The sequence below is a fragment of the Trichosurus vulpecula genome, chromosome 7 (assembly GCF_011100635.1).
Source record: "Trichosurus vulpecula isolate mTriVul1 chromosome 7, mTriVul1.pri, whole genome shotgun sequence".
In the NCBI taxonomy this organism is placed as follows: Eukaryota; Metazoa; Chordata; class Mammalia; order Diprotodontia; family Phalangeridae; genus Trichosurus; species Trichosurus vulpecula.
In genome coordinates, this window is record NC_050579.1 from 107,117,547 (window position 1) to 107,135,973 (window position 18,427).

Here is an 18,427-nt window from a genome sequence, read left to right on the forward strand (position 1 = left end):
ATGCCATAAAAATATGATACTAATGCTAGCAACCTAGCATAGCAGTAATAATATGGGATCTGGAGTCAGAGGACCTGAGTTCCAATCCAACCTCTGACACTCATCTACATGACCAACATGGTTAAGTTATAACCTCCCTAAATTTTTTTCCTTAACTTTAAAATGGCGCTTTTGACTAAATGGTCTCAAAGATCGCTTCCAGATGTAGCTGTATGATGCTATTTGCTTTTTTTTTTTTTTTTAGAATTTTAGAAAACACTCCTAAAATATTTGTAAACTTTTAATGCCCCTTAGAAGGTAACTTGTATTCAAGTATTATTTCAAGTATTTAATCAGTCTTTCTGATAAGGATACACTTCTCTTTCATTTGAAAACATCACATCAAGGAAGAGAATTGCAAAGTGTGTGGGTTCCTATTAATTGGGGAAAGCCTGAACAAGTTACAGTCTATGAAGGTGATGGAATACTATTGTGCTAAGTGATGAATGGGATGGTTTCAGAAAAACCTGGGAAAACTAGAATGAAATGATACCAAGTGGAGTGGGCAGAACCAGGAGAACAATTTATATAGAAACAGCAATATTATAATCAACTTTTGAAAGGCTTAGTAACTCTGACCAATTCAATGACCAAGCACAATTCCTAAGGACTCATGATGAAACATGTTACCAGATAAAGAGCTGATGGACGGATTAGAGTTCAGGCTGAACCAAATTTTCTTTTCCTTTCTTAATGGGGGGTGGGAAGGAGGAAAGGACATGGCAAATTTGGCATTTACACAACTACACATATTTATAATAGGTTTTGTTTTTCTTGCCTTCCCAATGGGTGAGGAGGGGTAGAGAGGGAGGGAGAGAATTCAGAACTAAAAATAAAACCAAAAATACCCCATCACCAATTGTGTTTTTGCTTTTAACTTTATTTGGCAAAGCAGCACTGCATAAACTGTTCAGTAACTAGGACACAGCTTACACAGCATGTTAAATTCATATACATTATCAGCAGTGAATTACAAACAGGAAAAACAATACTGAGCTACAAGTCTCCGGTCATTTCAAAAGAGGATCATGGGGAAACTATGTACGTCATGTCCAATCTGAACAGCCAATATAAGAGATATCACCTCTGATCTCTTCAAGTTTCATATGTACAAATGCCTGGTTTTAAAGGTAACAAAGCAGCTGATTGATTGTATCTACTACATGCTATTCTATGACACCACGTCAAAAGCTTTAAAAAGGAAGCTCATCTCTATTTTCTTAATAGCATCTAACAGACATCTGAACACAGAAAACCTGATGTTGTAAATAGTGTCATTAGATGCACAGAAGCAACCTGATCAACGAATATACTGGAGCTAAATTAAGGACCCGAGAAGAGAGAAACCCCACCGCCGCCCCACCCCCCCAGCCAAAGTCAGTATTGGAATTCACAAGCTATGTTTTTCATGATTTGCAGAAATCCCCTTCTTTAAATAGATGAACATAAAATGCAGGCATATTAAAAGAAACAATGCACAAATGTGTACTCTGCCTCCTTCTCTACCAGATTGACTCTGTGCTTCTTTAAAAGAACTGGAAACCCCACAAAACAACGCATTTTCATGCTGATTATAACAATGTGACAAAGTCTGAAACAGGTTGTGATGCTGTTGGTTTTCAAAAAGCTCTTAGAACAGGAGATGAGCGATCCACTGTAATATTATATTCGGGTCAAGTTGATGTAGCTTTTACAATTCATCCCTGCAGGGGGAAAAAAAAAAAAGACAGTTACTAATTCCAAAGTGTATGGCCTTCTCATGTTTTAGGTGCAGTTATTAATAGATATGCACCAGTCCCCAGGAATAACAAAATGATTAAAAAAAAGATTAAGAAAGCCCATATGCCTTAACTTCAAGCCAAAGCAAAATGAATGTCAGCCATCTCAAATATCTTTTGTGCTAGTCCAGAGTAAAATGTGAAACTCAAGCGCCCTTAGTCTTTTGACTTTTATAAATACAGTAACTTTGTTCCACCAAGACCATGAATTGAGAGACAACGTAACCATCTGCCATAGACTGTAATCTTGCCGATGTCTTTTATTCTAAAGGTGGTAAACTTGTATAACTAGAATTCAATTAGCCTTTGGTTATTGTTTAAAGTCCCTAAAATAAGACCTCTTTCAAACTAAAGGTTTAATTTGGCTTTAACTTATAAGGTCCTGTGGCCAATGCTGAATGGGTCTCCTAAACCCAAGCCGTACATATAATATACCTGTCAGCTGATTTCATAAAGCTGCTTTATCAGCTACAAAAAGAAATTGCTCATTCAGCCTGGTACAGCACTGTGCCTCCAACACTGCCAGTGAGACGAAGGAAGGAAGGAATAAAAAATGCAATATAAAATGGAACTATCAGAAAAGCCTCTTTCTAATGGCCTTATATTTTGACAGATAGCCAAGTGACCAGAATACTAAAGTTATTATTATTTTTAAAAGTGTAAATAGATAATATTTTTTCATTCAAGTAGGTTTATTCTATGTGATCGTGAAATAACATATCAGCTGCCTCAATTTTTTAAAATTTCTTAAATAATGACCAAAAATATTTAAATGGAAAAAATGGCTTTTCTTTTATACATAATTTTATCTTGTCTTGGAGTAAGGTACTAATTATCTGCTCCCTAATAAAATATCGGCTCCAATTTCTATTATTTCTATGGTTAACAATATTCCATTTTCAGCGCCAGAAGCATGAGATATTTTAATTAAAAGAACTGATATCAAGATAAATAGCTCATTAAGCTTATACATCAGGGCTGTCCAACCTTAGGTTTTTATTGAAACAATAGGCAATATATTTTGATTTGCCATTTTAGTGAGAGCTCTGTGGTAGCTCAGCTTGCTTGTAGGTGGGCCGCATTTTAGACAGCCCTGTTATACATCATCACACAAACATATGCATGCATGTAGACATGAAAGAATACTTAAACTTCAAAGAGTGTATTTAAAAGGCAAGGTGACACCATCATAACATGCTAGAGACATATAAAATCTGAAGATATTCACATTAAGATACAAATGGTAATTTTTTAGATTAACATGCACCAATATTCTAGCATATTATACAGCTAAAATGCTTGTCTGTTAAACTAAAAAAATAAAAAACAAATTCATCCCAACAGATGCTTTGAAAAAGTTAAATAAATTCTATCTAGATATTAAAGGGCATTCATAACCACTAAAAATGTTTCAATACCTACAAAGCACATTTGGTAAAGTAGTACATCCAAATAGCCTCTATTTTAAGAATAAACTTATATCAATTCTCATTCTGAAACATCTCAATACTAAAATAAAGATTTCTACGGAGCTAGGTAGAAGGTTTTATGTGGTATTTGCCACTATTTTATATGGCTTACCATATAATGCCCTTGCAGTGATTTTGGGACAAATTTCTTGATATTTTGTCAGATGTGTTTGTATGCAGTTTTTTTTTATTTCTTCATTAATAGTTCAAATATTTTCTAAAATTTTAAAGGTTTTTAAAAACTGTCACAAATGTAAAATATATCAGGTTAATTAATTATACTTTGCATCTTTACGGGGCCCTTAAAAGTCCAAGAAATTAAAACATTCAGCATTAAATAGTGTATCAAGGAAAAAAAATATAAAAAGCCCCTTAACCAGAAAGTCATGGTAAAACTAATGCATGTATTTAATTCTTCCAGTTGAAACAGTATTTTCTCAGGATCCACCCTTTGCAAAACACTGGATCATCATCCATTATGTGGAAATCCAAAAGAAGTAGAAAGCATTCCTAAACTGAGAATAACAACAATGAAAAAACTGCTCTTGGGCTGGTCAATAACTCTTGTCTATTAACTGTATAGTTCAGTGAGGAGAGTAGAGGTTTAGAAGAAATGCTGTTTGCACTCTATGAATTTGTAATTCGGAGTTAGATCACCAAGACGGACCCCTTACTTTTTCAACCCAGGAACAGGTCTAAATAATTAACAAAACAATAATTTCTGCTTAGCATGGCATTTCATTTTAAATCTCAGTTTGAGAAAAATGGAAGTAAGGCTAAATGTGTTAAGGACTCTGAACTAGAAACCCTCCTAATTTGGCATGCCTTTCCTCTAATAATGAACCAAAAACCCAGGGGGCATCTTTCAACACACAGAGCTTGAATTATGTGGTTTTTTTAGCTTCTGTTTTTCCCTCTAACAGTATTCCCTAGGTAGGCATCAGAATTCCCTTGACTTGGGCCTCCCGATAAAGTTTCTAAAAGGTAAGATACTCTTTAGATTATTAAGAGTAATAATAACTTACATCTATATAGCACTTTATAATTAAAGTCCTTGACATACATTCTCATTTAATACAAACAATCCAGTGAAGTTGGTAGGGGAGAAGGGAATAAGCATTCCCTGAATGGTAGCTGCTATTATCATCCTCATTTTACAGATGAAGAAAATGAGGCAGCAGAGGTTAAGTGACTTGCCCAGGGTCCCACAACTAGTAAGTGTCTGAGGTTGAATCTGAACTCAAGTCTTCCTGATTCCAGACCCAGAACTCTATCCACTGAGCCACCAGCTGCAGGTAGAGAAGGGGAGAGATGTGAATAAGTATTTATTAAGCACCTACTATGGGCAAGCCAGTGTGCTAAGTACTACACTTAAGTAACAACATCATATCTCGTTATTATGTATTATGGCTACTGGGAAACAGGTTTACAGAAAGGAGGAACTTAAGGTTATTGTGCTAAATTAGTGGTGGCCCAGGACTCAAATTAAAGCATGGAACAATAACATCAGTACTCCCTAGAGTACTCCATCTGGTTCTCTACTACTTATATGTAGAAAATGTGAAAAAGGTTCCAAAAGGGAATGAAAATGATTACTGCACTCAGCTTGAGGAAGATTTTAAAAGGTAGCTGCAATAACCTGGAGAAGAAATTGCTAAAGGACTAAACGAATCATTTGCAGGAATACAGAGGGCGCTAGAGCAACCAAAGGACGGTTTTTAACTCTTTTCAGTCTCCATGAAGAAAATACAAGTAAGTTTCATCAAAACCAGAGCAGAAGCAGCCAAATGTTGTGTGATTATAATAACCAATCTTGGTCTCACAGCAAAGGATATGCACCTCTACCTCCCTTTGTTGGAGGGCTGGGGGACCACGGGTGCAGAATGGTGTGGACATATGCTGTTAGATACTGTCCTTGCATTGGTGCTGAACTGTTTTTCTTGGTTATAAAGAGGGAATTCACTAGGTCAGTGGGAAGAAAGAGAATACAAACATAGAAATGGTTATGTTTAAAGGAAAAAAGTTGCACTTTTTAAAAGTCCATGAACTTTAAACCACATAAAAACTTAAAAAAAATTTCACAGGGAAGGTTGCTAAACACTAAAGTCCAAAAGAGGGTTAACAAGCACTCTTTCTTGAGAATATCTTTTTAAAATAGGGTAAATCCTTATCTGACAAGGATGGTTCAAATGTGGCTCTGCCTGAAGAGAAACAGGAAGGGGAAAAAACCAACTGGATGACCTATCTAGGTTTGTTCCAGACCTAGATTTTGAAAGGAAGCATGGGCTTTTGGACACCAATATAGACAACAAATTCACTGTTCTCAATACTTCTGAATTATTTTGTTTTGTAATATTATCCCCTCAAAAATACAAACTAAAAGAAAAAACCTCTTTTTTGCTTAACCCACAGAATACAATCTGTAGGTTTAATTTTATCTTTGTATTATAGTCTGAATTCCAAATTTATATTTATACTATATTGTATCTTGATCTACAGCTTTGGTTTCAAGAAAATGCACTTCAAATAAACCATAATTCTTAAAAATTATTCCCCAAAATATATTTAACATTATTGTATATGTATAACCTATATCATATTGCTTGCTGTCATGGAGAAGGGAGGAAGGGAGAGAGGGAAGGATAAAAATTTGGAATTTAAAATCTTATACAAATGAATGTTGAAAACTATCTTTACACATAATTGGAAAAATTAAATTCTATTAAGTGGAAATAAAATAAAACAAAACACACAGGGAACTGAAAAAAAAAATATTCCCAAGAGATACAGAAGTTTTCTGTAGTAAGCAAATAATACTCTAACTCCTGAAGTTCAGGATTTTTCAAAATAGTAAAAGCTAATAAAAGACACTAAGAAATATATATATTCTCTTTGAAAAATTGTAGTGTCTTCTTAAAATTCTAGAGAGCAAAGTATTAAGTGTGCGAGTCTCCCTGAGACAAAACACTGAAAACTGTTTTTGTGACTAATGAACACCAAAATGCTACTCATTATCAAGTTTCAGTGATTTGATGAGGGCAATACGTGCATGTTTTAGTTCTTACTGAACTCCACAGCTACATTATACACTGGGACCAAGCGGAACTACAGACAGGCTCGTTTGTATAGTTATATGATCTATCGAGCATAGTACAACTGTCAACAGCGGCAGGGCTACTGATGAAGTGTTATTCTTCTCAGGCCTGGCATCAGTCTGGGCTGTAATTCAAGGCAAGGTTATTCTAACCACACCCAGGTGAGGAAACCAAAGCAGTTCATGGTGGCTATGCCAGAACTACAAACTCCGGACACAGGCAGGGATGAATTGGGCTTTTGGCTCTTTTACGGAGATTCAGCACTGACTCAAGCCAAACTGATGGCTCACTCTGTTTGAGCCAGGAGCCCTGAGCAGCAGAGCTGAGGGGACAGAGAGCTGGACGAGGGTCAAGCGGCCTGCACTCTGACCCTGGGATCATGGATAAATCATCTCACCTCTCAGAACCTCCATTCTTTATCTGTAAAGTAGGGGAAGTCAAATTTATATGACCTACTTCTCAGGGTTGTCGTGAAGAATACTGTATATTTAAGGTTTGTACTAAGCAAACCTTAAAACACTATATAAGTGGCTATTATTATTAAAATAATCATTTTATTTACTGATTTTTAAAACATAGCTTACTATGTCAAAACCAAAATAACCTAGAAACAAACTTGATAAAGCCTATGATATCTGATAACAAAGCTCAACCAGCCTTGCGCTTGACTCCACTACAGCACTTAACTGAACTCCAAGGAAACACGAAGCCTCTAAAAGGTATCTGCAGAAATCCCACTGTGCCCTCACATCCCTTCCCCAACTTGCCAAAACTATGAGGTAAACAAAAGAAGTGCAGACCATGCAATGATTTTTCTCCGTTTTTAATGTAACAAATTCATGATGTCATAATGAAGAGGACCACTTTGCAAAGCATGGAGCAGCAGAAAGGTGACCAAAGTAGCCCTTGTAGTCTAACTGCTTAAAATCCACACCCTTTCACCTTGTACGTGTGGAAGAAGAAAGAGTGGAATTGATAATCACTTCCACCTGGACCACTGCTTCTCTTTATCTGTTAAAGGCACGTATATCACCCCCATCAGAGGTTTCATTTTGACGCTGCCATCTTGTAGTTTGTCATACTGTTCCAGCATCTGGTTTCCACCTGCAGGACCAACTGGTAAAATCAATCTTCCACCAGGCTTCAACTGATCTATTAGCTAAAATAAAGTAAAAATAAAACCATGAGTTATCTATTTGATATTAACAATCACCTTTTTAAAACTGCCCATCTACTACGTCTGTAAGCATTTCATACAAACCACATACAAAGGCTTGGGTTGTTTTTTTTTATAAATTAGAGATTTAAGATAATGGTTTTCAAGTATACCAACTGATACCCTTTAGGGAAAAGCTAAATATCCTGGCATAAACTACAAAACTGTACGTCTATGAATCTCTGGGCAATGCAAGCACTGGTCAGCTCATTTGAAGTACTTTGAGCCTTTAAGTGTCTGAAGCTGAAAGATAGTTCTGGGGCCCCAAGACACATGGATATAGACAGAAACGGTTGTTCAAATATAAAACTGAAGCTGCCACAGAAATCTTAATCCCCAAACTAGAAAACTAGGCACCCAATACAGTCTGGTCAGATCAGAAAGACAAAGAGGGACTCTGAGACTCTCTCATCTAAATTCTGCCCTCCCCCCGCCCCATCTTTACGGAAGGGAAACTTCTGAAAAAACTAGGAAAAGTTGGCAGAAGGTAAATTTAGAACAGGAGCTCTTAACCTTTTTAATGTCATGGATGCCTTTGTAGTTTGGTAAAGAGTACAAACCCCCTTTCTCATAATAATGTTTTTAAATGTATAAAACACAATACATAGGATTATAGATTTTATAGAAATGCAGTTGTCAAGATATTAAAACAGACCCCAAGTTCAGAACACCGGTTTTATACTAATGTTTTATACAATGTACCTCAAATTTCAAAGGGATAAACTAGCTAAATATAAAACATCATATATTAAAAATAAGATGGAAGATCCTATATTTCACAAGTATGACAAGAAGAAAAATACAAAACCAGACAAGGAATAATGGATACTGTAAAAGACAGAACAGACAATTTTGATCATATCAAACCAGAAGAGGCAGCCTGGCCTAACAGACAAGGCCTGGCCTTGGGGTCAACAAAGAGCTGGGTGGTTGTGCAACCACTGGCAATTTACATAACTTCCGATGTGCTGGACCACTCTCTAATATAGGTCCAGTTGTGCAAACAAGTTAGAGTTTGTACCAATGGATGGAGTTTCTTCACTGGGAGTTCCCTACCTGGATTAAATCAAATTTTTGGCAAAGCTACACCCCTCCCCCAAAAAACTTTTTGTTTGTGTGTTTACACAAACAAAATCTATGCAGCTAGAAGAAAAAAGTTATGGATTGGGGGAAAAAAATCTTTGCATTAAACATCCAGTCAAAGCCTGACATCTAAGCTCTACAGAGAATGAACACATGCGTAACTAAGTCATCGTCCAATAGCAGAGTCCTCAAGGATATGGACAGTTTGTAAAAGAAATGCTGTCAACCACCATATGTAAAAAAAAGTACTTTAATAAAAGTCTTTAGTCACAAGATAAATACAACTTAAAACAACACTGGATGTACTGCCTTACACCTAAAAGATGGAAGTATTTGATACTGCGGCTGTGGGAAGATAAAACATACTAATAAACTGTTGGCAGACTGTTCAATTAGTGACACTGTTCAGGAAACAGACTGGCGTTACGGAAGAAAAGTTCATTAAATTGTTCACACCCTCTGATCCAGAGACACTCTATCCCTTGTCACAGGAAGCAAGTGACTAAAAGGTTCCAAATATAACAAAATATTCATAGCAATACAATACTCTGCAAGAGCAAAAAGAAATAGATCACACGCACCCATTTGGGGGGAATGGTTGAACAAACTGTGATACAGTTACAAAATGGAATACTACTGTACTATAAGGAACCATGACTATTGTGTTGGCAATCAAAATGGGCTCTTAGCACTCAGTTCAACCAAGTGCCCTTGAAGAGTTTGGCCTTTGTTTCCTTGATTAGATTGGGAGTCTTTGGTGATCTCCTTGCCTCAGGGGAGGGCCTAGTTTACATGGGTTGGCATGTCTGGGACATCAGAGGCTTTTAAGTCTCCTCTTTGTGCAGATTTCAGGTCACATGGGTGAGTTGCATGTGTCACTCACCCTTGACCCTGAAAAAGACATAAAGCCAGGGGTTAGCTTTCTCTTTTCTGGAGCTCTTACCCACAGCCATGGTGGTGCGCATGACTCTGGGTCAGCCCTTGTTATGAGCTCCTGGGCTGAACCCAGATGTTGGTAACTATGAATTGTATTTGGTCTGTCTGTGGATGTTTATAATTTGTTTGTATTTGCTCTGAAGTTCAGGGTGCTGGCTTTTTCCCCTGAATTAAGTGAATGGTATTTGTATGCTGAATTAAAGTAAGCTTGTTAACCCCTTAACATTGTTTTCCTTAGTAAAGCAGATCAAAAGAACCTAGGCTTAGGCAGCATTCTTGTTGTTGGGCTTGTGTTGGTCTTTTACCCCCCACGACAGCTGCCAACCAAAATGATGAAACAACTATAAAAATGTCAGAAAAATATGAGACTTGCATGAATCAATATAGGGCAGAGGTAGGAGAACAAAAAGAAAAATGCACACAACAACTGCACATATTGTGAATGAAGTCAACAACAGAAGGCAGCAAGAATCTAAGTCAAATATAATGGTAAATGCTGGTTCCATTACTTCACTCACACAGACACCATTTCCAGTTCAAGCCCTCATCACCTCTCACCAGGGCTACTTCTTTGGTTTCCATGCTTCTAGGCTTTCCTCTTTCTAAACCACAATCTAGATGTCAAATTATTAATATTCCCAAGACACAGGTCTGACCATGCTTCCAGAGCTTCATCACAAAGTTTCAAATTTATTTCCCATAATCCTCCTTCACACACTATGTTCTAGCCAAACAGGTATATATGTATACATGTTTCCTGAATTCGGTACCACATTTCCTGTTGCACAGGCTATCTCCTGCCATTTCTGGAATCATTTTCCTCCTCAATTCTACTTCTTGGAATCCCTAAATTCTATTCAAGGTTCAGGTAAGTACTGTCCCAGTTCCTCAGTTATCATTTCCATCCCTGAGGCTCCCAAATTACTTGGTATATATTTTGTTTTTCTGTGTGCAGCCCATGTTGTTTCCCCCAAGGAGAATGTAAACTCCTTGAGGACAGGGAATATTTTTATTTTGCCTCTGGGTCCCCCCTGCACTTAGCACAGTGCTGTGCATGCAGTAGATACTTAATGTTTATTGATTTGAGTTGAAAAAAATGAAGAGCAATCATCACTCCTTAGCATAAGGACTGCACATAAAAATAAGATCTCTCTACATGGCACTTTCCTTCTGTTAATTATCTCCTATTTATACTGCATATTTATACTGTGTTTGGCTCACTTAGTATACATTTGTCTGCATGCTGTTTCCTCCATTAGACTGGAAGCTCCCTGAGGGCAAGGACTGTCTTTTGCCTCTTTGTGTATCCCTAGCTAGGGATGTTTACTGACTGAATGATGAAGCAATCATAGATGTGAATGAACAATATGAACCACATGGAAGAACGCTTGTACAACTATATAATTTTTATCACTTCAACACTGTGTATTTTGATTCATTTATCAGATACAGAGTAATCCATGTGAGTAAAACAAGGAGCTACCCACACAGCCAGAGAGCCTCCAACAAACACCACTGATTTCCTAATTTCTAAAATCCTCATTTCAACTGGGTTTTTACCACTTTTTTCTTTACTAAACTGTTTATTTAGAGACAGTTGGTGGCACACTGGAAAGAGCATCAGCCCTGGAATCAGAAAGACCTGAGTTCAAATTTGGCCTCAGACACATAATCTCTTGTGACTCTGGCAAGTCATTTAACCTCTGTTTGCCTCAGTTTCTTCAACTATAAAATGGAGATAATAATAGCACCTACCTCCAATGGATGTTGTGAAGACATCTGTAAAAAACAGCACACACCTGGTGCCTGGCACAGAATAGGTGCTACATAAATGCATGTTCCCTTCCCTCTATTTAACAGCACTTATGATTAAGGGACACTATGAGTAGAAGGGCAAAAAGACAACAGTCCCTGCCCTCAAGAAGTCTGTAATTGATTAAGGGAGGGGAATAACACGAACATAGAAAACTAAACACAAAATATTTGCAAAATAATTTCTGGAGGTGGTTGTTGCTGTTCAGTGGATAGAGCGCCAAGCCTAGAGTGAGGAAAACTCATCTTCCTGAGTTTAAATCTGGCTTCAGACACTTACTGGCTGTGTGACCCTGGGCAAGTCACTTAACCCTGTCTGTCTCAGTTTCCTCATCTGTCGAATGAGCTGGAGAAGGAAATGGTAAATCACTCTAGTATCATTGCCAAGAAAACCCCAAGTGGGATCACAAAGAGTCAGACACGACTGAAATGGCTGAACGGCAACTGGAATCAAGATAGGGACTGCCCCAGCACCCTGAGGAGGTTGGTCTGGGACTACTCATTGGTCCCTTCTCCCCTTCAAAAAAGCAATTGAGACTTATGTATCTAAAATGTCTCCTGGTTGAGAGTCCCATGACGAAGCACTGAAGACATCTCAAGGCCCACACCACTCAACTCTGAAACTTACATTGGCTAGTAACAGAACTAAATTTAAAACTAATTTCACTAAATCGAGCCTCAGTTGTAAAGGTGGATAATTTGTGGCGCTTTCTCAGAAGAGGATAAGTCAGGGTATTTTTAGCACTTCTCCACAAAACCTAATCAGCTGCTCTTGGAATTCTAAAGGGTTGTTACATTGTTCAAATTCACAGATTCACAATGTTAGAATTGGAACAAGGTTTACACATCTAATTTAACCCTTTCGTTTTAGATAAGGAAACTGAGGTGCAAAGAGGAATGACTTCCCCAAGGTTACTTAGTGGCCAAGTTCACATTCAAATTCAGGTCTCTTGATTCTCAAACTAATGATCTTTCCAGTACACTACACTTAAGTACCAAGACGTATCAATGCACACAAACGAATGAATGATATTACACAGAAGAAACTTTTTCAGTGTTCAAATAACCTTGTGTTGGGCACCATTCATCAAGGACTACCTCAAATTGTATGTAATTCCAACCTTAGCCACCAGGGTAAAAAGTACAATAGAGACCTGTGACTATAAGTATTACCAATGTTTAATTAATGTGATTAAATTAAATAGCAGCATTTAAACCACCATTAGAATAACTATTTCCCGCAAACATGTCTGATATACATGCCTTTTTGTTGATGGATGCCTACAATACTTCTGCCTGTCCACCCACCAAGATACAATTCAAGTTCCTCCTTCTCCTCCCTCCATCAAGTCTCTTGCACCCAGCCCAGAAGAATCTTTTTCCTCTAACTGCCTGTAGCACTTACTGTCCATGGTCTTTAGTTGACACACAAATATTTATTACATACTCACCATGTGAAGAGCTGGCCCAGCATTATGGACAGAGAGTTGGCCTCAAAGTCGGGCCCCACCTGGGGCCAAGTTCTAGCACTAAAACATCCTAGTTGTGTGACCCTTAGAAAGTCACTCAACTTCTCGGTGTCCCAGGGCAACTCTCTAAGACTTTAGATTTCAGAACTGCTGACAACAGTCTCCTCACAGGGGCAGCTCCCTTAGCAATGAAATTACAGGTCGAATATAAAAGAAATTCATAGCACTGTTTTAGGGGCTGGGAATACAAAGGCAAAGGAAAAAACCACAACAGTCTCAGGGGCAGCTAGGTGGTGCAGTGAGTAGAACACTGGCCCTGGAGTCAGAAGGACCTGAGTTCAAATCCGGCCTCAGACACTCAACAGTGTGACCGTGGGCAAGTCACTTAACCCCAATTGCCCTGCCTTCCCCCCTCCAAAAAACAAACAAAAAAAACCACAACAGTCTCTGTCCACAAGCACTTTACATCCCCCGGGATAAAACAATATGTATAATATAAGTAAATAAAGTACAAGGAAACTTGAAGAGGGAGAAAAGCACAAAGAACCGGGGAAGGAAACTGGGGAGGAAGGAGATTGATGAGTTCAGCCTTAAAGGGGAGGTTTCTACAATGCAGAGATGTGAGAGAACTACCTACTACAGGCATGAGGTATGGTTTCTGTAAAAGGAGGTAGCAAGTGTAGAGAAAGTATAGTGTCTGAAGAATTTAGTAAGAATGTAGTTTGTTAAAGGGGATACTATGAAAAAAGGCTGGAAAAATAGGTGGGAACTAGATTGCGGAGGGCCTGAAATGCCAAGTGAAGGAAATAGTATTTTCTCCCATAGGCAATAGGGAAAGACAAGGTCAGGCCTGTCTATGAATGTCTTGTCTTCCATCTAAACTGTAAATTTCTGAAGGGCAAGAGCCACATACTTTTATGTTTCCAACACCTGTGCCCAGCAGATACTGAGTGAGATGCAGGATGGCACAGCAGAAGAAGCCTGACACTTTAAGGCAGAAATCCTGAATTCAAATTCCTGTTTCTGGAACCAGCCTCTCAGCCTCAGTCTCAAAGCAGAGTAATAATAAGGAAAGTGTTTTGTAAATGATCAAGTACTCTATTTAAATATTAATCATCATTATTGCCAAACCGTTTCTGACTGGCACAATCAGAAGTACATATAGCACCTTAAAATTTACAAAGTCTCCTTACAATGAACGCTAAAGGGACTATCACAATTCCTGGGCTATGTTGAGATTTTATCAAATAGTACTTGAAATAGATTGTTAAAATAAGAACTGATTGGTAATATTATTACTTCAATAAAAAATTACGTGAAACAGAGGATTAAATGTCAAATTAATCTATATTTTAAATACTAAGAGCCACCTTTATATAAATCTACTAGTAGTCTACAGCCTTCCAGGACTGTGATTTTCATCAATGTGGGTACTCCCTCCACAGACTCAGACCACAACCTCTCTACAATGGAAAAGACTGTCTTGAAGAGCTCCTATGGAACAAAAATTCATGCTCTACAGCAAACCTAAGTGATAAGCCTCTTTAAACCCAGTTAGCTTGCTCTTCAGATGATAAACAGGGCAATAATCTAATTAAAATAAAAGACACAAAAACCAAAGACTTACTGCTTGAGGCACAACTGGAGCTGCAGCTCCTACATGAATAGCATCATAGGGAGCTTCTTCCGAGTATCCCAATCTTCCATCACCCACTGGAAGAAAATAGAGTTTCATTTAAAAATGGATACAAGGAAAATAAACTATAACAATAAGTTACATATTTAGGATATGTGGTATGATTTTTAAATGGATCAAAATGGGGAGTGAGCACCTCCCTTTACCACAGAACAGTGTCTCCTATATTAAAACCAAATCTATCAGAAGGAATTTTTCAGTTTCAGTTCAAAGTAACTATTACTAGACCTTTCTTTTTCATCAAAAATGTCAATAGGAGTTAGTACGTGTTGAAAATTAGTTGATCTTAAATTTACTTTAAAATGTATATTTTATTGACAAAATTGTTACTCGACTTTCCTATAACTAACAAATACATATCCATTTTCATCCTCTACTTTCTCTGCATAATTTAGAATGCTTTTCAATTTCCTCTATCACTCTCTCCAAACTTTTATCTTTGTCCAGTCCCTCCCCGCCAAATAAAACCAAATGTAACAACCACTATCTTTGAAATGAATACCTATCAATTTATAGTAACATGTAGTAAAGCATATTGTTAAATAGACTGAAGGAAGTGTTTTCCTTTTTAATTCTAAAAAACAGGATCTGTCCATCATGGCACATAGTTTAAGACCTTTTCCTGAAAAAATAAGTAATGTTTACTTTGGTAACAGTGGCTAACAAATGCCTAATAATGATTTGCTATCCTTTTGGTTCAGCCTGACATCCTATGTTATCCTCCCACACAGTAAGTCAAAAAATCATTAAACAACTTCTGAAATTCTAACTCTTCTCAAATAAGTCAGAGAAAAATTACTTCCCTCCAACCTTACCATATCTCAAGAGGTAATGCCCATACTAATAGTTTCCACTTTCTAACCCACTGCTTTACCTTCCCATCCCCAATTCATTTGCTCTTTCTGTATTTTGATGACTACACCTTAGATTCAAGTTTATATTTGATATTTTTATCTATTCGCTTTTTGCTCTGTGCGTGTGTATCTTCTGTCTTGGATTACAAGTCTCTAGTGTGAAGGGATTGAAAGGTCTACATAGCTCCTTTTGTATAGTACAGTGCATGGAGGTTTAGGTGTAAACATTTTTGATGATGAATCTGGTATATACATCTAAGGTTTTGAGCCCACATTACTGGATAAATCTAATGATTAAAAATCTCAAAGAACAGCCATCTTGTGCCTCTTTATAACAATATTTTTCAAAATATTTTTTCCTAATGATAAGCCATTGGTTTAGAATAATGAAGTTAAAGACACTGCACTTCCATTTGCTCCTTGTTCCTAAACATGTGGTTTTCAATGGTATATCTGTATTCATTCAATAACAAACATTAAGAATATTTCAATTACCGAACAGTACACCAGGCCTATGACAATTGATGCCATTAACTGGCTCCAAGAAAATTTTTAGACACAACATCATGGAAGTCAATTACACAGAGACAAAACTAAGTGGACAAGGCCAGAACCACTCTAACAAGGAAGACAAAGCAGGAGCCAGAGCCATCCAGGGAAAGAAGCCTAACAATGTAATATCATAAGATAATAGGATTTAGAGATGAATGGGACCTAGACAATTGGAATTTAGGATAATGGGTGTAGTTATGTGTTAATGATGTTACTGCCTAACAGTGTTCAGTGTTATTCAGGGTATGTTGGCAATTGTGTTTTTCTTCAAACAAGGGTAAAACAAAAAGGCCATTCGATCACAGAATCACAGATTTAGAGCTCAAAGAGCCCATAGAGATAACTGACTGAATCCAACCCCTTCATTTTACAAATGAAAAAACTGAGGCCCAAAGGAGTTAAGTGATTTGCCCAGGGTCACACAGTTAGTGTCTGAGGCAAATTTCAAACCCAGGTCATCTTCCCGACTTGAGTGCAACACTATTATCCACTATACCAAAGTGCCTCTGAAGAGTACAGTTAAGTCTTTAAGATGGATACAATCAAGGGAAATGATGGCATGTGATTGTCTCTGTTTAGATAACAGAACTGACAAAATACTAGTGCTTATTCTGTCCTTGGTCTCTGCCGCCCATTGGCAAAATGATGGAAATTCCTAAATTTTTTTTTTTAGGAAAACATAACCAAAACTAGATTGAAAAGACAACTAAAGGATAGTTATTATATAACTTGCCATTAAAGCTAAACTGAATGCTTTTAAACAAAGGTAAGTAGAATTTTTCCCCTCTCTAAACTTATATTTATATAAACCTTCCAATCCTAAAGTAAATTTTATTTTAAAAATTTGATTTGCCTTAAATGTTAATAAATTTGAAGTTACAGTAATTACCAAAAACATTTATTAAGTTTCTATTATACTCACCAACCAGTTTGACTCGTCCTGAAGACAAAAATGTCGGATCATCCTTTTTGACGTTACTTATTGAGTCATCTACTAACTCCTTGATATGATCGATTCCTATGACTTTTCCAGTAGCACCAACCTGAAAAAAAGTCATTTGGTGGCTTATTCTATTTTTTGGTTCTCTTGAAATGTCAGTACTATATTTCCTTATCTAAATTTTTCACTGTCATGAGAAAAATCGGTTACAGTTTTTCTAGGACAAAGAAAAACTTCACAGCATTTTTGTGCATATGACTTATCAACTACCTGACTCAATCTTTCTCATGGTCAACTTCTCTAAGCAATGATGCTTTATTTACAAGAAAACCAGCAATGAAATGGCTTTGATTAAATCAAAACTTTCAAACATACAAAGTTATTTTCTTCTATTTCAATTTTGAACATGGCAAACAGTGAAACAAAAAAAAAATTGCACCGTCCAGCATTAAAGGGCAAATGATTATTTACTTCAATTACTGGACCTTGCTTCTTCCAAGAACTGAATTTAAATACTATAATAGTATATATTTCAACTGCTCATAGAAAATGCCCAAACGACCCATTCAAGATTCCAAAGGACCCAGCAGATCAAGAAACATTGAGCCCTTATTCTCCAATCTTCCTGCCTATACTCTCCCCTTTTTCTTGTCCTTTCTTCCTAGTTAACCCATACTCACTCCCCACTCCTATGGGAGAGAATTTGGACTCCCCATTCTTGCTAGACCCTCATGCTTATATCTCTCTTCCCAGTCTAAGTGGACCAAAATACTCAAAGTGAACATTATTGTAAGAATAGAATAGGACTTCTACTTCATAAATTCTCCGCAACAGAGGCTTCCAGTCAAATCTCTACAGGTGAGTGAGAAAAGGAACAGCCATCTGGATAATAAAAGATAAAGCAAAAATCTGTCAACGTATTTTTCTCCTGTTATTTGGTTTACTGTCAGCTAGACTTTGCCCTTATTCCTACTACTAAGAAAATCAACAGGACAAAATATTCTAAAAGTTCCATGTCTGGAAAAAAATTCTGAAAAATTTAAGGATATACTATTATTAGGCAAGTCAAAAAGTAATAAACCTACTGGTCACTACACATTTGACTAAGAAAATTCTTTAGGACGTGGTGACAATTAAGGTTAGAGCCAAGAAGATCCCACAAAGAGGCTTTCTCTTTATAATGTTGCCTACACTCAGATTTTGTTTGTTTGATGGCAGCTAGAGTTGAAAGAGCCAGAGAAAAAGATCTGTGTGTAGTTGCCCACTTGGCCATAGGGATTCCAATCATCCACACATAAACTTATAACAATTTTCTATACATATAAAGCACCACTGTAGAGTGAATAGAGACCACAAAGACTTGAGTCCAAATCCTGCCTGTGATGCACACTGGCTGTGTGACCCAGGGACAAGTCACTTTACCTCTCAAGCCTCTTGGTAATTCTCTAGGGCCATGGTGGCAGAGAAGGTGCTGACCTACACTGGCAG

At 37.2% G+C, this 18,427-nt stretch overlaps 1 protein-coding gene across 2 annotated transcripts in view; it reads right to left on the reverse strand.

The window, feature by feature from the left end:
- Positions 1–898: 898 nt before the first annotated feature.
- Positions 899–18,427, reverse strand: part of PCMT1 (protein-L-isoaspartate (D-aspartate) O-methyltransferase) — a 47,635-nt gene continuing 30,106 nt past the window's right edge. The window contains exons 5-8 of one of the 2 annotated variants that reach the window (XM_036767674.1): positions 16,922–17,042; positions 14,525–14,610; positions 7,371–7,540; positions 899–1,742 (exon numbers count right to left, since the gene is read on the reverse strand). In XM_036767674.1, the coding sequence (XP_036623569.1) occupies positions 1,730–1,742; positions 7,371–7,540; positions 14,525–14,610; positions 16,922–17,042 (390 nt within the window). In that variant the 3' untranslated portion in view covers positions 899–1,729. Of the gene's footprint in view, positions 1,743–7,323; positions 7,541–14,524; positions 14,611–16,921; positions 17,043–18,427 lie in introns of both variants that reach the window. The other variant, XM_036767675.1, reaches the window with a different exon arrangement.